Source organism: Poecilia mexicana, unplaced genomic scaffold, assembly GCF_051168715.1.
Source record: "Poecilia mexicana isolate PSO_F unplaced genomic scaffold, ASM5116871v1 scaffold_17, whole genome shotgun sequence".
NCBI classification, from domain to species: Eukaryota; Metazoa; Chordata; class Actinopteri; order Cyprinodontiformes; family Poeciliidae; genus Poecilia; species Poecilia mexicana.
The window spans coordinates 25,515,827-25,538,192 of NW_028263386.1; the positions used below are offsets into that span (position 1 = coordinate 25,515,827).

General features: G+C 42.0%; 2 protein-coding genes across 2 annotated transcripts; one reads left to right on the forward strand and one right to left on the reverse strand.

Annotated features, from left to right (window-relative positions):
• The first annotated feature begins 1,071 nt into the window (after nucleotides 1–1,071).
• Nucleotides 1,072–9,212, forward strand: fzr1b (fizzy/cell division cycle 20 related 1b). The gene is made up of 14 exons (XM_014995555.2): nucleotides 1,072–1,284; nucleotides 1,654–1,820; nucleotides 2,387–2,488; nucleotides 2,608–2,671; nucleotides 2,764–2,891; nucleotides 2,995–3,077; nucleotides 3,169–3,352; nucleotides 4,432–4,497; nucleotides 4,582–4,684; nucleotides 4,778–4,959; nucleotides 6,134–6,367; nucleotides 7,215–7,319; nucleotides 8,309–8,401; nucleotides 8,601–9,212. Exons 2-14 carry the CDS (start codon nucleotides 1,743–1,745, stop codon nucleotides 8,640–8,642), a joined length of 1,464 nt encoding a protein of 487 aa, XP_014851041.2. The 5' UTR covers nucleotides 1,072–1,284; nucleotides 1,654–1,742; the 3' UTR covers nucleotides 8,643–9,212.
• Nucleotides 9,078–22,276, reverse strand: LOC106922831 (importin-13-like). Its single transcript, XM_014995552.2, has 21 exons — nucleotides 21,927–22,276; nucleotides 21,319–21,444; nucleotides 19,187–19,827; nucleotides 18,105–18,245; nucleotides 17,899–18,040; nucleotides 17,585–17,751; nucleotides 16,384–16,504; nucleotides 14,733–14,880; nucleotides 13,905–14,086; nucleotides 13,800–13,826; nucleotides 13,587–13,721; nucleotides 12,435–12,584; nucleotides 12,258–12,338; nucleotides 12,013–12,150; nucleotides 11,815–11,911; nucleotides 11,312–11,364; nucleotides 11,165–11,231; nucleotides 11,024–11,082; nucleotides 10,828–10,917; nucleotides 10,572–10,753; nucleotides 9,078–9,404 (listed from the first exon to the last, which is right to left on the reverse strand). Exons 1-21 carry the CDS (start codon nucleotides 21,993–21,995, stop codon nucleotides 9,311–9,313), a joined length of 2,910 nt encoding a protein of 969 aa, XP_014851038.2. The 5' UTR covers nucleotides 21,996–22,276; the 3' UTR covers nucleotides 9,078–9,310.
• Nucleotides 22,277–22,366: the final 90 nt, after the last annotated feature.

The window sequence follows — 22,366 nt, forward strand, 5'->3', positions numbered from 1 at the left end:
ATGAAGCGAAAACGTAAGATCTGGGTTTGCTTTGAAGTCATGTTCACACGGGGGCCATTAAGCCAGCATGTGTTATCGGTTCCTACACTATCTGCTCCACAGACCGGCTTTTGATGTTTGGCACATGGGGCCTAAATTATTGTGAGGGGGATTTTGCAGGTTTCAGGAGGTCTGCAAAAATGTTTTCTCAGTTTTAACCCAACTGGTTAAGGCTTGGCTTTGACAGAATCTGATGTTTTATATTTAATAAAGATAGAGTGAATTACAAAAGGATTTATACACCTTGAACATTTCCACACTATGTATTTACTTTAGATTTCATGTGACAGAAAATTGATACATGGCTGGAAATATTTTACAGGTAAAATTTTAAAAAGTGTGGCGTACATTTGCTTATGAACCCCCAGTTAAAGCAAATATTACTGCACATCTCTCTGGCAGGGCTGAAATACTGAGAGATGGCATGATGCTGCCACCACCAAGATTCACCTTGGGTATGGTGTGTTCGGTCAGTTCTCTGTTTTTGCATTTAAGTCAAAAACGCTTTTTTCTGACCAGAGACACTGGAAACAAACAGTACGTCCTATGGTTTTCTTTTAAAAGTTGGCTTTATGTTGCCACTTTTCTATAAATTTCAAATATGTAAAATACATTTTATCTGAATTGTCAGTCTATGTAGCTCCAGTTATTATAGGTCTACTTCTTTGAATATTTAGGCTTAGATTGAATTACACAAATATAAACACTGCATTAGGTGACTTTTTTAAGTTAATATAAGTGAATCCTAAATATACATTTTAACAGCTTCCAAGCCTAGATTCAAACATAATACCACGAATTTCATTTCTTTATTAATACAGTCTAGTATTAATCATAACCACTTCTGCTCGAAATGAAGGGCCTGCTACTTGAATTACTTAGCACTTCCAAACGGCTTTTAAGTTGTTTTGCGTTGCAACAGCGACATCTTGTGGGCAAACCGAAGACACTGACAGCCACGGCCTTAACTCATTCAAAATGTGCTGAAGTCACCAGCGAGTGTCGCTGTTGCGCCGTCTCCAAAGCTCAGTACAGGCAGCAGAAGTCAGCTCAAAGCAAAAAATTTCTGCCACAGCTGACTCGGACGCCATCTTTGTCGCGAACATAAACAACATAGGAGATTCGCGTTGGCATCTTGCTGTACCGCTGCTGCTACACGGAACACGACTACAGTTCTTCCTAACGCGGAGTTCATCCTTTCAGCCGAAGATGTTTGCCGCCCTGGTCACCTGAGACACCTGACAGGTCGGTGGGACAACGCATGCCTATCGAGGGGCAGGATAGATGGCTGGGGTTAGTTTGAAGAGGTGGAAGCGGTTGTTGGTGTGCGCGAGCACGATACCATGACAACGGTGCGGCTTTCCTTATGAGCACATCCTGAAACGTTTCGGTAATGTCTGCTGCTCTCACCTGAATAATAAAAATAACGATGACCGGGGTTTTAAAGCATTGCAGACCCAGCATGAGCCCATACCGCCTCAGAGTGTCAACACGACCACAGCAGGCTAACTGGGCCGCTTGGTTCGTGTTGCCCTAGCTCGTTAAACATTCTGGTGCCTTTAAATCGCTCCTTGGTGCTGCGTGATTTGAATTAAGTTGTTTTGGTTTATACAGAGATGGAGATCCTCTGCGGATTTCCTCACCGGGAGGGAGCGGAGGTGTAGAGGGGGCGGGGAGAGCCCCCAACCCACAGCACTGAACGGATGGACCAAGAGTACGAAAGACGGCTGCTGAGGCAGATCAACCACCAGAACCTGCCCACAGAGCGCCGCATGACCAAGGTGAGCGGACAGCAGGGTCACTAATGCACACAGTTTAGTATTAAGGTTTACCATTAACACAGACTTCAGACTGTGCTGAACCTCCTCCCAGAGTTCCTAAACAGTCTGGGGGGAAAAAGGCTTAGAAAGATTAGAGTTGTTTTTTATAGGAAAAGATATTACAGCATAAAACTTTGTCTTTCTGGGCATTATTCCCCATCTCATTGTCATCTATTTGTTTGTCAATCCATATTATTATCCATTCATCCATTTACATGTCTATTTAGCATTTAGCAAAGATAATTTTATCATCATTTCAGTTTTGTAACCCTTTGATAAACACTTAATTTTTTTTATACATTCTAGATTTATATATTCATTTACTAGGCTTTTTTTTAACTGGGACCTCAGTCTGAATTTTGTTCCATAAATATCTAAATGTGAGCTGATATGACAAAAAGTCCATCCAGTCACCCGTCCGTCCTTCTTTCCGTCTGTTTTTCTATCAAACCGTGGTGTTTGGTCCTGACAGGAGGGTGTGTATCCTGTCCTCAGTAACCATGCTGGGCTGTCTGTTGGTTTCCTAGAGTTTTGGAGCAGCCTGCAGCCCTCTCAGTGTGAAGTCAGGGGACCGCTTCATTCCCACCCGCGCTGGAAGCAACTGGAGCATCAACTTCCACTATGCCAACGTAAGAGCTTTATGTTGCCTGTCAACTGTGCAAGCTGTTCATTTAACAAAACAAACAAACACTGAACTCTTTGACCAGTCGTGATTCGGCTGTAGATGCTTCATGGATTTTCTCTGCAGGAGAACTGCCGCTCTCCCGCCCAGAACCACAAAGCGAAGGACGCCAGCTCCGACTCCAGCAAAGGTCAGAACTCCGCCCCTCCCACTCGCTCGACCAGCGGTCGTTGTTGATCCCTGATCCGCTCCTTTCCGTTTACCGTGACTTTCCTCCTTCAGATGCCGTGGCCTACGCCGCCCTGCTGAGGAACGAGCTGCTGGGCGCTGGCATCGAGACGGTGGCGGAGCCTCACGCTGACGACCGGCGGCACGAAGTTCTCGCTCCAGATTCCTGCGGCCTTTTCAGGGTGCAGATCACCGTCGAATCCTCGCCAGACGGAGCCGCTTCAATCCGACTGGAAGGTGTAACTCTTTGTCGTCTTCGTGTGTGTGTGTGTGTGATCTCTGCAGTACGCTGTCCACACGAAGAGAGTGCCTTGCGATGGCGGTAATGAAGTCTCCCCCTTCTCACTTTCTCCACTCAGCAACAAGAGGTAGCAAACGTCCCACCGGACATTTACTGGAGTTTCTGTTCAGCTCAGATAGTTTTTTCTTTCTTTCTCTCTTTGACGGTTGGTTCTCTAGTCACAAGCTCCTCCGTTCGCCCCGCAAACCGGCGCGAAAGATCTCCAAGATCCCGTTCAAAGTCCTGGACGCTCCGGAGCTGCAGGACGACTTCTACCTCAACCTGGTGGACTGGTCGGCGGGAAACCTGCTGAGCGTGGGGCTGGGGGCCTGCGTCTACCTGTGGAGTGCCTGCACTAGCCAGGTCAGACAGGAGCAACACTGCTCAGTAAAAAAGTTGATCGATCGGTTAATGATTAATTGATAAGCGCCCGTTTTCTTAAAAATTTGAGTGAATAAACAGGAAATTGTGGTTTTCTCGCATTATTAACCTTAGACATACATATAAAATCTAGCAAAACAAGAACCTGTTAGTTGCTGAATAGAAAAATAAAATATGTGAAACAATGAATCCCCATGAACACTGAGTTGGAAGTTCTCTCTGCAAATGTTCAAACCTGGTTCCATAAAGTGCATTATTAATTCACGACAGTGCTCTAAGTCAGCCTTGCTTATCGGAATCATGGTTTGTTTTTTTTCATCATCATTTTTCTGTTATTCTCTGTTTTTTTGTCCCCTGTGATAATGTATTCAGGCCGTTGTAGATAGGAAAATAAAGGAGTAAATTTCTGCTAAAATTAGTAGAAAACTCAAGATTAATCTCAGAAATTTTCGAGAAAAAAAAAAAAACGTGGAAGTTTCTGAGTTTGAAAAGTCAAAGATTTTGGGAGAAAAAACTCAATGAGCAGTAACAAGGTGAAACTTAAGGAGCTGGTTGTTCTGTTATATCTCAAAACAGAACCTCATGAAGTTTGGTTGACATTCCAAACTCAACTTTGTGTGGACCATTTCTCTTTCACGTTCTGATATGGCCCCGCCATCTTTATTTCTGTACCAACTGACTCTGCTTAAGGACGACCTTTGCTGTTTTGCAGCCAAACTAGAGCTTTAAAAGAAGGTCTAAGTGGATGTTTTTATTTATTTGATTAGAACAACTCTTAATCAAATAAACCATTAATTGAAAATTAATTGTAAGTCGATTGTGAAAAGATGTTCAGTATTTAATTTAAGGCCCTTGTTGAATGCAGAGGCAGCTGTTTACTATCGTTTTAATGGCTCGTTTTATCCATTCGTTCTGCCACAACCGGCCCTTTCAGGACATTCATGATATTTATCATGAATGATCCACAATGAAAATGCGTTTGATGTAAATCCAACTGTGACATATAAAACAGGTTTTGTATATAATAATAATAATTAAAAGCTTCTTTCTGATCCCAACAGGTGACCAGGTTATGTGACCTTTCAGTTGATGGGGACTCTGTCACATCGGTGTGTTGGAATGAGAGGGTGAGGATCCTGAGCGTATCAATCTGCTTCTTAGATGTGTCTGAGGAGAAAAACTGACTCTTTATTTTTCTCTGCATGGCTCAGGGAAGCCTGGTGGCCGTAGGAACCCACAAGGGTTACGTTCAGATCTGGGACGCAGCCGGAGGCCGGAAGCTGACGTGTCTGGAGGGCCACTCGGCCCGAGTAGGTCAGTCCGGCCCCAACCGAGCATCGCCGGGCCAAATGACGCTCACTCAGTCAGAACGATGAGGTTTCTTGTTTGGAATCTTTGGCGCTGCAGGTGCGCTGGCGTGGAACGGGGAGCAGCTGTCGTCGGGGAGTCGGGACAGGGTGATCCTGCAGCGGGACGTCCGAACGCCGCCCGCCGCGGAGAGAAGGCTGCAAGGTCACCGGCAAGAGGTGTGCGGCCTCAAGTGGTCTCCGGACCACCAGCACCTCGCTTCTGGAGGCAACGACAACAAAGTAAGGCACCTGAAGCAGACTCTAGTAGAGATGCGATCCGATCTGATAGGAATATCTGTATCGGTCTCGATACTGAAAAAATTCCAGATTGGTGTTGGTGACAATGTGCCTGAGCCACAAGAACAGATCTATTCAGTCTAATTCTATGCTTTGTGCTCTGAGTGACATCATGCCTTATTATTTATTTTACATTATATTTGAAACCATTTGCAGTTTATTTTTTACATGTTTGACCAAGCTTGTGAAGCTATTGGTGTATTTAAATGTGCTGTTCTGGTGCAGAGCTATCAGATAAATTTGTAATTCATCACATTTATATTTGTGGTTAAAAACGGAAACGTTTTTAGTTAAATCATCATTGTTGTTCTGTATCAGCCGATACTAAACCTTAGACAAGTGAAGCGAAAAAAAGTGGACCGTTGAGTCTTTAAACTGTAGCAGAGTCAGCAACTCCAGGATGCTGCTTATTTATCTTGGGCCACAAGGGGGCCATAAACCTGCATAATATACATAAGAGTAACACCAAAATATCAAGTTTGTATTAAATAAAAAAAAACTGCCTTCAGATGATATAAAATCTTTACTAAACATTTAGGAAAAAATCAGGCAGCTAAGCTAACCTAATGCTGGCAATTTAAGTTACAGAATTTTATGCACAAACTTTTTTTTTTCAATATAAACTAATGGAATTTGATACATTATACATTTCTATAGAACTGCTGTAAATAAATGTGCTACTAAGGCCTGCACAGATTTTGTCCAGCAGCTCCTTAGTCTTGTCTTTTTATCCATCCATCCATTTTCTTTACACCCTTGTCCCTTAGTGGGGTCGGGAGGGGTGCTGGTGCCCATATCCAGCCAACGTTCCGGGCGAGGGGCAGGGTACACCCTGGACAGGTCGCAGGGCAACACAGAGACAAACAACCATGCATACACACACTCACACCTAGGGGCAATTTGGAGAGGCCAATTAACCTGACATGTTTTTGGACTGTGGGAGGAAACCAGAGTACCCTGAGAAAAGCCACGCATGCACAGGGAGAACATGCAAACTCCATGCAGAAAGACCGGGGCTGGGAATCAAACCCAGAACCTTCTTGCTGCAAGGCAACAGCTCTACCAACTGCGCCACTGTGCAGCCTTTGTCTATTTATTTATTTATTTGTCCGTCCAGCTGCTGGTGTGGAACAGCTCCAGCCTCGTCCCTGTGCAGCAGTACAGTGACCACCTGGCGGCCGTCAAGGCCATCGCCTGGTCCCCTCACCAGCACGGGCTGCTGGCCTCGGGCGGCGGCACCGCCGACCGCTGCCTGCGCTTCTGGAACACCCTGACGGGTCAGGCGCTGCAGAGCACCGACACCGGCTCCCAGGTCTGCAACCTGGCCTGGTCCAAACACGCCAACGAACTGGTGAGGAGGATCATCCGCACCCACAGTTAACGCAGAGAGATTCCAAGGCTGATTTACTGTGATTTCTCTTCAAAAGCTGTGAACATTCTTCTTATTGAATTCTTTTTTTTTTCCCCAGAATTTTGGATAAATTGAAAATTGAACTGCCTTTTAAAAAAATTGTATAGTTAAAATAAAGTAGCAATTTTTCAGAGACATCCAAGGGTTACAGATAAGTGTGTCACAATAAGGAATAAATCTTATTCATTGCATGATCATTTTCATGATTGTATGTTTTTCTCGTGTCTCTATCTCTTCCTATCAAAGACTGGATGATAAATGTCTTCAGTTTGGTGCATTGGTCTCAACTACACCGCAAAAATGCTAAATCTTACCAAGCATCTTTTTCTAGTTTCTACTGCAAATATCTTAGTGCACTTAAAATACGACAAAACTAACCCACAAGTAAGATTTCAACAAGATGTAGCAGCTTGTTTTAAGTCAGTAATTCTGTTCTAGTTCCACTGGCAGATTACTTCACTTAGAACATGGGAGAAATGTCTGGTTATAGGTGAAACTTTGAGAAAAAACATTTTGAGAATAGCTTAGGCTTTTTCACACAGTAACAACTTCCACACAGAAGAGTGTTGTTAGCTCAACCTTAAATATGGTGCATTCGATGGTTGTATCAGACCAGTCCATCTGGTCAGGTGTAAAATCAGCCAGTTGCCTTCATAAACTAATGTCATGGTTCATTTCTGATCGTATTCCACAAATAAATATTTTTTTAAAAAATATTTTTAAACTTTCTTCAGTTAAGTCATATGAAAATGTGTGTGCATTACTTGTTTTTCTTTTTTTTGTCCAGGTAAGCACTCACGGCTACTCTCAGAACCAGATTCTGGTGTGGAAGTATCCGTCTCTAACGCAGGTGGCCAAGCTGACCGGACACTCCTACAGAGTCTTATATCTGGTATGTTAAGAACTGCTTTAACCACATAACCAAACGCGGTTTGGTTATGTGGTCATAACACAAGCAAACTTGGCAGAAACAGTGAGAACATTACATGATCTCACTCTTTTGATTGCTGCTTTCTTTGTACAGATCCCATTCAAATGAAATCCACTTTTTGAGCCATTCTGTCCAAATCAATCCAGTTCGTCAGTGGTGGGCACCGCTAGCTAAAAGGTTAGCTGTGCTAACCCTAAAGAACATGTGATGCACGTTAGCTTTGCTAACTCTAAAGCACAGTATTTAACAGAAGTTAATGCTGAAGCGCAAAATTATATCTGCCCTTGAAAGACTCCAACGCTCGAGCACCAACATCACTTTGACATAATTTACATGCTCTATGAGACCCATAGATACTGTATTTATGTTTCTAACTTGTTCTGCTGTCTGTGTTTTATCCTGTTCCTGTATGTTTCTATGAAAAGTTATTGAAGTGAAAAAAAGGGAGAACATGAGGACAGGAAACTGCATAAACAGTCTTCACACTTCATAATAAGAGCATTAATAGAAACGTCTACCTACTTGAAGAATTCTTTAAAGTTAATAACAAAAACTTCAATACAGACATAGAACTTTATTTAACTGGAAGTTTACAAAACTGGCAAGTAAATTGGTGCTTTAGAATTAATCTGGAAAAATTAATTTAGGGGAAACTGAGTGTGCTAAACATTTTCATTGTCAGCAAAAACGCCAAAGCACTAAACAAAAAAATCAGCTCCAATATTAGCGCACAAGCGGATTGGCAGAAGTATGTACACCACCGCAATTCATTCTAATGCAACCGAGTCATACTGCTTCAATCTGTGTTTGTAAATGGATTAATAAATGTCACTACGGGAATAAACTGCAATGTCTGAACCGTTTGGTTGCCGCTCACCACTGTAGTTACCATTTCCAGCAGGGTTCATCTTTGCTCGAGGTCTCATGTTCTCTAACACGGTCCTCACCAGGCCGTGTCCCCTGACGGAGAGGCCATCGTTACCGGAGCTGGAGACGAGACTCTTCGCTTCTGGAACGTCTTCAGTAAAACACGATGCACTAAGGTTAAAAAAAAAAAAATTAAACTATTTCACGAAAAGTTTTAAACTTTGAAAGTTTAAAACTGAAACAAGTTTTGAAACTGAAAGACAAAAAAAAAACTGGAAGTAAAGATTTGAAACTAAAAGAAAAATGCTGTCGCTACACTTCATCTTAAAAATCTCCAAATAAAATCATCACCATTTTCTTTCTCTTTCCAAACAGGAATCAAAGTCGGTGCTGAACCTTTTCACGAGGATACGATAGTGGACAGCCATTGGTCAGGGAGGCTGCAGGAGGATCCTGAGTGGATGAAATTCACAGACTCATAGACCCTCTGCAGTGAGCACCCACCTCCACAGAGACTGTCCTAGTTCAAACATTTTCCTCCCCCCCCGTCACGACGACTGGAGCGACGTGCAGCAGATTAAAAACAGAAAGTCGCTATGCGCGCTCTTCTTAAAAGTCGCTCTTGTTCTCCTTACTGTCGTGGATGTGATCAAGTTGTTTTCTTATCTATTAGCAGATATGAGAGTTCTAAGTTATATGATGTAATGATGGAAGCTTTTTTAAAAAAAAAAAAAAGAAAAGAAAAAACTTGGAGGAGGAAAGAGGGGGGGAGGGCTGGGCTGAGATAAAGCAGCGGCATGCGACGGGAAAGAGGAACCAATCAGTAAACACTCATTCACCTGCGACAACAGATTGGTTTAATCAGTGTTGTTTTTTTTTATTTTATTTTTTTCTTCCAGTAAATGTACATTCATGGCACTGTGACACTTTCTGACAACTATTTTATTAAAAACATGTCCCACAGTGACTCAGATGTGCTTAACCGTCCTCCGAATGCGTCTGTGTTGTCGTGTCCAAGTGTTTTTTCTGTTTTCCAGTGTCTCGTCCTGAGTGGATCGTCCTGTTCCGGGTTGTTCTGCCGACGGCTAGCATTCAGAGAAGCCGGCCCCCAGTAGCCCCCTGCAGAGCAGAGAGAACTCCTTCACCGTCTCCTTAACGCGACGCTTGTTTGTTTGTTCCCTGGAAGGAAGGACATGGTAGGGAAAGCTGTTAAAGCACAAGCTGAGATCATCAAGTGATTCCTGAGTTTATTTGCTGATTGAGTAAACAAAAATCATAGATAAAAGATTTTAGTTTTTATTAGTTTGACAGTAGAGGCTTTTATTTTAAAGATCTCAAAACGCCTTGAGATGCTGGGCTCCATAAAACTGGTCAAAGAATTTTCTAGGTTTCTGCAAATAAAAATATGTAAATTTTTAAATGTCTTTTTTTACAGTAGCATAATTGAGTTCTGTTTTGAGAAAAAAAAAATCTTTAATTTGCATAAGCTAGTTAATTAAGTACAAAAAAGAAAAATCTACATATAACAATCGTTTTAAAAAATAAAAGTAATTGAAGCATTTTAAATCTTTTTTTCAGGTGTCTAAAAAGCTTTTAACTAGCAGTTCATGGCTATGAATTAGCCATAAATTACTATAGTAGTTAGTTCTTAACTAATAATTCCTAAGTGAATGACTAGTTAGGAAGCTTTTAACTAGTATTTTACGACTATTTGTTTCCTTGGTGTATAAATAGGATGTGACACGGTTCCGCTTGTTTTAGTCACAGACATAATCAGAAATTGATAAACTAGCTAAACTAAATTATTACTATTAAGATAACTATTAGTCTATGAAGATTTATCACTGTATAATTATAAGTACTTTTTTTTTTTTTTTTTTGTGTTTGAGATATCCTTTAATCTCCCATAGCAACCATTCAGCTGTGCAGAACGCCTGTATGGCTCTAGCCCCGCCTTCTTCACAGAGCAGCCCTGACCCACAACGCCCTCACTCAGCTCCTTCAGACTAGCCAGCTGCAATTAGCAAACACCCAGAGTAGATTATAATGCTGGTAAAAACAATAAACTATATTAAAGGGTCAATAGAGGAGCCATGTTGTGATGACTTCCTGAAGGCGGAGAGTTTCAGACAGAGCAGGAGTTTTTAAAGAGACAGAGGCCAAATTTCAAGGCGTTAAATTACAAAGTCAAATTTCTTTGAGGTCATATTTGATACATGACACTTCTTTTAATAACTGAATTTAACATAGTTACTTGATTGTGCTATAAAATAACACTATGTGGCTGGAAAACACATGATACTGTCCCAAAATGTAATACCTGGATCTCAGCAAATGTTGGCGTACCTCAGGATCTGCTGAGAGAAGGTGTGCTTCTGCTCCGTAGTCACATGGGCCGATGGGAACCCGGGGGTCTGCAGGGTTTCTGTGAGCCACTGAGACAGCAGAGCCGGACTGTGTCTGTTCAGACTGAGCAGAACCTCGGAGAAGTTCTCTGCCAGGCTGCGTGAAGAACCGCCTCCGACTGCCTGGGAGAGGAGCAAAGCAGACGCATGAGGGCGGCGACGCTCTTCAGAATAATACCGACGACAAGTTGGTCTACCTGCAGCACCGTCTCTGTCAGGATCTTTCCATCCGTCTGCAGCACGTCGTTCAGAGCCGGCATGTCCTTGCAGCGACTCAGAAACTCCGTCTGTTGGTAAAATGACAGAAAATGAAAATCAGTCATATGATTTAAGGAAAAGTTGTTCCCGATCTGAAACGTCACACCTCCCTCCCCCGTCCCGTTTGCTGCTTACAAAGAATAGGCAGGCTGCTTTAACAGTGGGCGTCTCTGGGAACTTGATGGACAGAATCCCTGCAGAAAAACAGGAGAGGATATTTTTGAAGCCCTGCATTTTGTAGTTTTGTAAAGAACGCTATCTTGCGCTGAAGCTCACCTGAGTAAAACAGAGCTTTGACATCCACTTGGGTCGACGGGTACAAATCTGGACTCCTTTTAAGAACCTAAATGTTCGACAGACAAAGAGTTCAGCAGCTGTGATGATTTCAGTTACTGGCTGCGTTTGAATGCGCGTTCCACCAACCTGAGCGTGGAGGTTCATGAACGACTCTGCGATGTCAGGATGATCCCTTGGACCTGCCGAGTCACACGGAGAACACAAAGTACCATCACCCAGTGTTGAGTCGCTCAAAATTGCTTCAACTTGCTTCCAAAGATCCAAAATTTATCAGATTTGTTTTGAATGGAAGCTTTTCAGATTTTAATGAACATCGTTCTTTTCCCACTGGGTCTTATTTTCAACGTACCCGGTGATGTTGAATCATCTAAATCAGTGAATGAGCCAGTATTGTGTGTAAAAAAAATTATTTTATTGAATTAATATGATAAACATACTTGAAATATGGTTAAGTAGAGTGAAATAGTTGTTTTTTTACTTGGGTTTTTTTTTAATCCTCCTAAAGTTTTTACTCTCCTATTCATCACCTGAGTGAAGTTGGCCCCAGCCCACACGTGTATGAGATATTAACATTTTGGAAGCAAAATAAACCATGACTCAAATATATGCAACAGTGTAGCCTTCGTTACCTTGCTGGAATACAGACAGCGTAGTTGAGGTCAGCACTTCCACAAGACTCCTGACGTCCGACATGTGCTGCTCCTCTCCAGCAAAGATGTGCACCATCTAAAGAGAACGTGAAATTAATCCTGGCTTTTCCACACCGAGCAACGTTTTTTTTATGAAATGTTATTATTTTATCCCAGCTCAGATATGAGGATCCGTGCCTGACGAGTCAGGTCCAGGGCAGGGGCTTGTGGGTAAGTGCTGTAGATCTGTCCCAGCATCTCACTCAGCTGAGCCACCATGGGGCCAAAGTCATGCAGCAGGGTCCGGACTGATTTATCAAAGACCCCGCACACTCCCTAGGATGGGAGGGTCATTAAGCATGTAAGGGCTGATGAAATATGTATATAGCAGTCAGATGAAGTGATGAGTGAGCTAGAAAAAAAAAGAAAAACGAAGAAAATACCTCAACTACTTCCGAGTCATGAAGCCATTTGCTAATGATGGTCTGGATTAAAGGGAACACTTGCTGCAGCACAACCACAACCTAAACGTGTAGAAAAATAAGGTGAAAATAATCAAAAACATAACCTTTCACTTCATTATTGCGCCATGTTTATGGATTTATTTTTGGTAAACTAACTGGGTTTTGGATGCTCTGTGCAGCTGTGAGTCTGGGGCTGGCGTCTTCTTCGTCTAAGCCATCCGCCTGCCTGTTGACATCCAGGGTGGTAAACAGGCTGGACAGCAAGCCCAGGATGGACATGATGCCTTGCTTAGTGGCAGGGTCAGGCTGTTGATATAGAAAATGATTTTGACAGTTACAGATGTTTCTTGGTCTTACTGTCGATTTTTAGGTCATTTAGTGACACTTTAAGCCTCCAAACCTAATTCTAGCTGCAGAACTGATCACCAGCTTCATTTGAAGGGTCAGCTGATTTGTTTAAAGGAAATTTCATCTCTTCTACGCCATTATAATAATGTTGAGTTCAGACAAACCTCTAAGAGAAGAAATTATCCTTCCTACTTTTGATTAGTGGAGGCTATGTGTATACACGTAGACGGGTCTATTTAATGTATGCACACAGGATCTGTTTCAGAAAAGGTTTCATCCACATAAACTCACACAAACCCATGTACACACTAGTGGGCATTTACCGTATCGCTTATAATTTATCGTAATAAATTTCTTATAAGAATTTTCATTCATCATTGTCATGATAAATGGTGTCGGTATTGTCAGTATTGTCTTTTTTTTATTTAGTATTTTCTCCACTGTTTGTTCAAGGAAAAATATAAATACCAAAATATATGACATAAAGGACATTACCGTGTGCTGTTTCGTGATACAAATCACACTTGTTTTTTATGTTTGTTTTTTTTAATCTGACTGGTAAAGAAACATGTTGTAAATAAGTATGTTTTTTTAAGAGCAGAATTTGTTTGTGGGACTGTGGCAGCTGTACAGTTAATAAAAAAAAAGTTGTAAGCAATCTTTATCATAATATATCATGATAAAACTTTGAGTCCATATTGCTCACCCCTAGTACACATGCAAACACAAATATTGAGTTTTCTCAAATCTCCACTTTGGTTGGACTTTTTATAAATAGTCGTTTTTAGTTTTACAAAACTGAGTTTTTGTGTGCATGAAAGGCCAAAACGCATAAAAATGTATTTGTTTTCCCACATATCCAGATACATGTGGTTTTGGTCTAGGCTTTTATGTTTGCACAGGCCAGACTCCAACGGTTATTTAGTCCTTTTTGTAAACTCCTTTGTGCTTCAGGCTTACCTCCAGCCGAACCAGTGAGTCCAGCTGCTGAATGTGAGGGCTGATGAGTGAGTGCAGTCTGCCTAAAATCTCTTCTGCTGGCAGGGCTGACAGCAGGAAACCCAGGGCCTGCATCAGCCACATGCACTGGCTGCTCTGCACACACACACCAATGCAGCTGGTTGTTTTAAAATTAAAAACAGAGCTAATAAGATGTCCAGGCTGCTTACTCACCTCATGGATTTCTTTCACCAGCACGTCCTTATGGAAAAGAGCAGAAAAGAAACAAAGTAATCAAAGTTGTGACGACATGGCGGCGTGACGGGTTGCGTGTCAGACCTGAGACACGGTGAGGATGTCCTGAGCGTACGGCGCCAGGTCCTGCCGGCACTCCCTGCAGATCCGCTTGAGTGTGGAGATGCTGGAGACGGACAGTTCCGCCTTCACAAGGCCTCGCAGCACCATGGGTAATATGCCACCCAGCATCACCGGGTGGTCCGCCAGCCACTCAGCCACTGACCCTGCTCGACATTTTTGCCTCGTCACTACAGCAGCCTGAAGCGGACTCCGGTTTCACGAAGATGGTTCGAACCAATTTCTGATCGCTTTCAATATTATTTATAGAATTTAAACTGGGGATGCAGCGATCCACGTTTTTCTGCTTGCAATACCAGTACCGATATCTGAGGTTTAGCATCGGCTGATACCGATCCGATGCAGAAAAACAAGGCTGAATTTACTTCAAATATTTATTTTCTTTTTTCTTTAAACACAGGCTTTTAGGAGTCAATTATGGTAGCCAATGTAAAATATACACTAAAGAAACTGAAACTGACAAAAGCATGTTCAACTTGATCGAACATGTTAAAATAAACGGCAAAAAACCTTTCAAATGGTTCAGAAAGTGGATTAGAAATTCTAAATATAACATAAAAGAAATAATAAATCATGACTTCGCTCAGAGCACAAAGTGTAGAATTAGATTGGATAGATTTACCCTTATGGATTGTCACACATACACCTACTTTTTATCAATATTGGAACTGATACAGGTATTAGTATTGGATCGATGCATCTCTAATTTAAAAGTTAGATTGAAAAACATGATCTGTTTTAAGTGACTGATTAGAGCCTTTTACTTCAGATAAACCAAGTCAGGGTTTATACCTATGGTGTACATGACGGTGTCGGCCAGCATCACGTTGCTGATATTGATTCTAGGGATCAGACCGATAAGACCAGGAATAACATCAGAGTAGTTCACGTCGATGGTCTCGGCTATGGACTGGAAGCCGAACAGCAGCGCTTCGATGTCCTTAGGAGAGCAAAAACAGCAGGTTTCAATCAGTCAGTTTATTCACTGGATTTAACTAATTTCATCATTAATTCACAAACACATACTCCAACACTTACTACACAAAAGTGCAGGAAGGAGAAAAAAACCTTGAATAAACCGTCCCCTTTCACAGTAATTACAAAATAAATGTTCATGTCTGTTTTAAATCAAATAAAATCTTTATTCATTTTGAACTAGTAAAAATATAAATGTATGCATCAAGTTAAAGAAATAAGTTGCAAACAATATATAATTCCCCTCATAATTAATTCAGAATTATAAATTAATTCAGAATTATATTAATGTTACCAAATTAATATGAAACCCAACTGAAAACCTACAGCTTGTGATACAAGTGCAGCTCAGTAAATTATATCACTAAAAAGTTCACCATTTCAGTGAAAGTCTTATGATTATAACTTGCAGCTAAACAAAACAAAAAATGATTTCTCAGAGAAATCTGAAAAAAAAAGAAAACACCAAATCAAAGTTGAAATTAGACCAACTGAATTGAAAAGGATCAACGAGCCGAGAGAGGAAGAGGAGGTTAAAACCACATCCTCCATCCATTATCAGGCAAAGATCATATCCCCTACTCCAGCATCTCTCTGTCCAGTTTTCTAACCATATGGTCAGACCAACTATTGGGTGGACATGTCATAAAGTACATGAACACACTTCTCAGTAGCAAAAATGTCTTTATTAGTCTTATGTACTATTCAGATTTTCTGAGTAATCCAAATAAATGTATTCTAATTTACTGAGATGCACCTGTTCATTTCACTTCAATTCACCTGCAGTTCACAAGCACTGGATGAAGTGGCATTTTTCTATTAGAGGGACAGTAGTGCCATTTTGTAGTTCTTCCAATGCAACATATATCAAATACAGCTTAAAAGAAGTTTTACTTGGTAATTTAACGCCTTGAAATTGGGCCTCTGTCTCTTTAAAAACTCCTCTTTCTGAAACTCCACCTTCAGGAAGTCATTGCAACATGGCTCCTCTATTAACCCTTTAACAACGTTTTTACCAATGTTGCACTGAAAAGTAGCTCATATAATGAGCTCAGCAGATACAAAGTTTCACAAGGTGTTTGTTAATTTCTTCTGGCTAGTCTGAAGGAGCTGAGTGGGAGAATCACCAGGGGAGTTCTGCTCTCAAATCAATCAATCAACTTCATTATACGATTAGGTAGATTTGAGCATCTGTGAGGCTGAAGCACAGAAACTTGGAAACTGCAGCTCAGAGGAGGAGCTTCATCCTCGAAGGCGGAGCTAGGTCCACCTAGGTGTTTTGTACAACTGAATGGTTGCCATGGGAGATTAAAGTATCTCTCAAACATTCATGAAGGAATCAAAACAACACTCCAGGTATGTTTTTGATGAGGAAATAATATAACATGATGTAAAGCTCAAAAAAGTCAATTTTGCATAACACTGCCCCTTTCAATTCTTAAATACTTAAGTTTGTTGATGTCATTACCTGCCACACCGCTGACTGTTGGGGGTCCATGAGCAGCCTGCCCAGCCTGTCATAGAGGTTACTAAGCAGCTCCGCTCCCAGCATTTCATACACATACATTAGAGTATCTGAGATGTCCACCCTTGGGGATAAAACAGCCGACAGGTTGAGGGTAAATTGCAGGTATGAAGCAGCTAAATATGCAGCGACTTCTTACTGGATGAATTTTGTTTACAAATCCAGAAGTTACAATATTTGTACTGCCAAAGTAGTTCCACATTTTGTAGCGTTATGACAAAGTATTTTACTGCAATTTTTATAGATTTAAAAAAAGGGATTTAAATTTTTTTCTAATAATTTTTTTTTTAATTATTCAATCTCCCACATGCAGACTGAACTCTTTGTCCGTTCATATTTTCAGATTGGATGGAAAGCATTTGTGAACATGAGTTTTCAGGTCTTATAGAGTCTAAATTAATTTTTTGTCTGAACTTTGACTGGGCCATTGTATTTCTGTTTGTATGTTCAGGGTTGTTCTCTTGCTGGTTTGCTGCCGTGATTCTAACACACCTGTGTAGCTCTGTACAGCAGCAGCAGGTCTCCTTCACAGGTGTAAACCCAGCGCGAGCGTCGTAGCGCTCATGTTGCATTTAAAGGCGGCTCGGGAAAACAGGTTAAGACATGTTAATAATGGATTAAACAGTTTTAACTGCTGACAAAAGTGACAGAGGACACAAATATGGGAAATGCTGAAGCCCCTATTGTATCAAATTGACATAGGAATAACAGAGAGTTGGCCATTCTAAGGTAAAAACCCAGTGGATACAGCATTCATGTTTTGTTTTGTTTTTTTCATCCAGACGGCTTCCCCGCCCCCCCTGCAATGGCATGGCGCCCCCGTAGGGGGCGCGCCCCACAGTTTGTGAAACTCCAGTGTAGGGGATGTGATTCTTGCCCGTTATGATTCATGTAAGAGATTGTTTGAACTTCTTGCGTCTCTCTACTTCTGCTCAACATCCACAAAGCCTCCCTTTCAACTCCTCAGGGATTTGGGATCATCGTTCAGGTATTTTTTTGAGATGCTAATAAGTTGCTCTCAGTTGTAAAAACATCAACTTGTTGCCACGGTTATGAAGTTGGTTCGTTTTGATTGAGCAAATTATTCTGTACCTGACCTAGACTTAAGAGATGTTTGAAAACTTCCATCACTTAAGCGACTTACCTGTAAATTCGAAACTGCTCTTTGTCATCAGAAGACCAGGAGGCGTATTCCTCTTGGGAGGGATAGTGGGATTTGAGCAGCAACACGTCCACCAGCTGGAAGTAAACAGGCTTGTAGACCTGCAGGTAAACTGCCTGCTTCTCTTCCTCAAAAGATAAAATGTCATCCTGAATGTTCACCACATAGTAACAAAGAGAGGAAAATAACTCTATAAATAACCAATATAATTTGAACTTGGCAAACTTTTTGCTCGCTACGCTAAAAATCTGAGCAGCCGTGAGTGTTTGTATGTATGCCTGCTCCGTTTCTCTTACCTGCAGCGTGTACCAGAAGGTGAGTGTCAGGGAGCTCGTGGTCTCATTAACCGGGTAGTGTCCAGGGATCCCCGTACAGAACAGAATCATGTTCACCAAAGCCAGATACTCCTGCCAGTGGTCCAGTTGTTCCAGCAAAACCCTACCAGACACAAGCACATGAAAACACCTGTGGCAAACGTGAACGTTTTAGAGTGTGTGGATACCTGGAGTGCGTTTCCCCCAAAGCGACGGCAATGCGACAGATACCGTGGGTGGTCTCCATGTCCCCGTCCTGAGCTGCTGTCTTCAACTGGTCGTAAAGGCCCAGCACCATAGGCATCAGGCTCAGCAGAACGTTAGCAAACCTCCACACAAGAAATGAAATGACACTTAAAGATGCTTCACAACAAAACCATCCATTCCCTTTCACATGCTGATGATAGTAGGATACTGGGTTGTCGCCATAGCTGCCCCGTGGCTCACTGACAGAAAAGAGGATGCTATGTGGCACCATCGGCTCTTCTGACCAATGCTAGAGGAACGGTGGGTGAAGTGTCTTGCCCAAGGACGCAACAGTAGAGAAGGATGGGGTGAGGGCTTGAACCGGTGACCCACCGACAGCAGGACGATCTCCTACTACTGTCACCATCATCTTCCCCAAAAGTTACGGGTCACACCACTGGCTGTGTTTTCATTGCAAATGTGCACAAATCTTTGTGATATTCTGCTAATGTTGGAAAAACATAATTTTGTAGTCGCAGTGTTTCCATTAAATAATAAATTAAAATCACATGTGAATAAGCTTGTTCACGTGAGAAGTCATTAAAAATCATGGCAGTGACTGATGTAAACAGCTACGTAAGATATATTCATAATTCCACCATGGCGATCATCATCTATCAACCACTAGAGGAGCAACAAGCTCCTTATACTTTGAAGCAGCTACTTATGCTGTCTTTTGTGGAAATTGTAGTCAATTTTACAGAAGAGCTACGGATTCCAAACGTTTAAATGACACGCAACTTTTTATAAACCATGAATATACTGCAAAAGCATATTTGTAGTTCATAAAAATATACTGTGAGAGCTCTGGTGGAGCCAGCGGCACATTGTCTGAAAACCCCACCCAAAAGCAAACCATCATCATCCTCCATCTCCTTCATCGTTCAAAATCCAGCTTTTGATCACGTGACTCGTGTGATGTGAAAAAGTGTTTCCATTGCAGTTCTGCTATTTCAATATGGCTGAAAAAATCACCTCAGCTACTGAGATCTGACGGCCACCAAAGATCCAGCTTGGTGCTCACCTCTGACAATCCGGTTGTGTGATGGCAGTAACTATCGTCTCCACTGCGGTGTCGAACAACCCTGGGTCGGACAACGCCGCAAAACAGTCCTGGACCAATTCCTGGCTTTCCCCCAGCGGCACATCCAGCCCCACCCAGCTGGAGAGGCAGCGGAGAACTTTCTCCTTCACTTGAACGGACGAATCCTGACTTTGTAGGAGCTGTCGGAGCATGCCACACACTACGGCCCACTCCCCGGCCAGGGCTTCCCTCAGCTGGGTGCGACGGGCTCGGGCCAGACGGCCACTTTGAAACTCCTCTGGAAGTACGGTGAGGAGCTCCAGGAGAGCAAGGCAATGTGCATGGGGGTCCTGAGAAGCCTTGGCACCAGGATTGTCTTGAGAGTCCGGTTTCTGAGGTTGGAATGCTCTCACCATGTCTGCCACCGGCTCAGACCACGCCTGGGGGATGAGGTTAAGAGCCATCGAGGCCAGCGCCACACACAGTCGAGTGAGCACCATTTTAGGACCAGAGGAGAAGCATAAGATGTGGGAAAGAAGTTGCATCCTGAGGTCCTCGTGCTGGTCTGCGGGAAGGTCGCCCCAGTGACGGCAGATCTTGATGTGGAGAGTGCTGGCACCGAAAAACTGAACCTCCGGGATCTACGAAGAGACACATTTGAAAATAATTTAATCAAAACTCAACATATGACCAACTTTCTTCAGGATGATGAACACTCCCCAGCATTCTTGCTTTTATCATGTCCATTTTAACTTCTTTTCCTAATCAGTTGTTAAAGGTTTACAGAATCCCAAAGATAGAGATCAGAAATGCGTTACTGATTTCAATTTAAAACACAAAACAGAACAAACCTGATTTGCGTTTACTGAAAGTCTCAGTCTTTCTCTCACTCTCACAACCTGAACAAACCAGAGATGTCCATGAAAGTTTTTTTTGTTGTTGTTTTGTTAGTTCTCTGTTATAAATACAACAAATGCACACTGAATTGCATCTATAAAAAGCAAAAGTTTCCAAGTAACCCTGAGTTCAGTTGGGCTCCCATGCATTTGAATCACAGAAAGTTTTCGGGTTAAGTTATTCCTTAGCATTTCTGACTGTGTGTATCTCTTTAAATGGTCTGTTTCATTGCTGAGACTTTAACGCTGTAATTTTGATTAATCACATAGATTTTTAATATTTATTTTTGTACCCAATTAATCCGTTTTTGTTCTGATCAGAACATTTGTATTTCCGTGTTTCTGGTACGCCCGTAAATGTGACACACAAGCTTAATCTTCAAACAACAGCAACGGGTGACAAAGTCACTTCTCGCGACCCACTGGGAGTTCATTTTTGTTTCAAAATATGATCTGATGGGACGCTGGAAAAGACTTTTGTTGTGTTCAGGCTAAAAGCAGTTACCCTATAAGCGAAGCTACTCAAACCTAAAGTAGCATCTCAAAGCTAAACATCCCCAATGCTAATGTTAGCAACCACAGTCCACAAGAAGTTCTTTGAATGATCAGAGCTTCTTGAAACACCTGAAAGCTGAACGGATAGAATAACACTTTGCACCAATCTGGATGGTTGTAGTGACACATTAAAAATAATAAATACCTTTGTTGTTGTCTATTAATAATTCAGCAGCAAAATGGCTTTTTGAATTGAAAATGTTTCTTAACTCGTTTAAGTGAGTTATGAATATGGTGATAGTGCAAATGGATTGACTTCAAATTGCATTACTAATAGTAGTTAGCACCACATTAGTTAGCAAATCCCACAGTTTCTTTTTTCTTTTTTTCTTTTTTTTTTAACTTGCAACATTAACGAGGTCAATCCAGGTGTGACACCATTTCCAGATGCACACCAGAAGTTCAGACTTCATTTTAACCTCAGATGCTAAATATAGGTAACTTTAAGTCGTCCTCCTTTGGTAGAAACTTCCTCACTGAAGGGTGTTGTTTAGCGTGCCCTTGAGGCTTACATATGGTGCATTGACTGGACGCAAAAAAAGCTAAGGAATTTTGATACTAACCGACCAATCACCAGTCAGAGCTGGTGAAGGTGAAAATCGGCTGATTCCATTAAATCGGTGCATCTTTCAGAATAATAATAAAGACAGAGGAGTAGTGGTAGAATTTGGAAAGCAGAACCTTGTCAGGGCTGAGCAGGGCCCAGCAGAACTGCCATGCCTGTGCTGAGGCCTGGGCTTGGGTCAACCACTTCTGAGCTACGTTCTTACGCTCCATGTCCGGGTCGAAGTACAGCTGGTAGAGAGCCTGGAGAGGGACGAGCCGGCAGACACAGAGACAAACGCTGGATCAAAATAAGTCAAGCAGGACATCAACAAAAACAACTATTTAACTGGCATGAAGTAAATTTAAAAAAAAAAAATCATATTTGCATTTATCAACAATCATGCATGCTGGATGACCAATTTCTTAGATAGTAAAAATGTGTTGTCATAGGAACTAATCCGAAACACATGCTGCTGGTTATTATTAGGACAGCATATGCTTAAAGCTGGAATCAAGTTACAACTGGAGCAGCATCCAAAACGCTAAACTACAAAAACTAAACCCGTTTTTCCCCCCCTTAACTGATGTTTTATTTTTATTTTATTCCAATGCTAAACTGACTAATTAAAACGACAAGAGCAAAAAATTATATATTCGTTAAAACAAATATGTCAAGTTTAGGTCACATTGTGCATTTAAGACTCTCGAACACGCTTTCAGCAGACTTATTTAAAGTAACTCACCGTCTCAATGTTCTCCTGTGTGAACTCCAACTCCACCGGGTTCTGTCCCGGGATGGGTGCGGACTCCATCTGGCACAGATTTAATAAAATGTATTTTTCTTACTAATTATCCTCACCTAATTGAAACTAGAAAGTCTCCTAAAGTCAGGTAAACGCCTCAGCCCTCCACACAGTCCACGCGCGAGACTAATTTTCTCAGGTGTGATGACATGCTGGCCTCTGGGAACAACAACAACAACAACAACAAAAAGCCAGAGAAGAAGAAAATAAATAGACTCGCTGCTAAAATATTCTAAAAACTAAAGTGCTGCAGGTCGACCTGCGCAAAGCTTCCAGTCGTTCACCCTTTACGAGGCGCTCCTGACGCAGACAGCTGCGCCTCTGACGCACCGACGTCTGATTGGAGCAGAGCGGCACGAGCCACCGCAGTCGGATGCGGT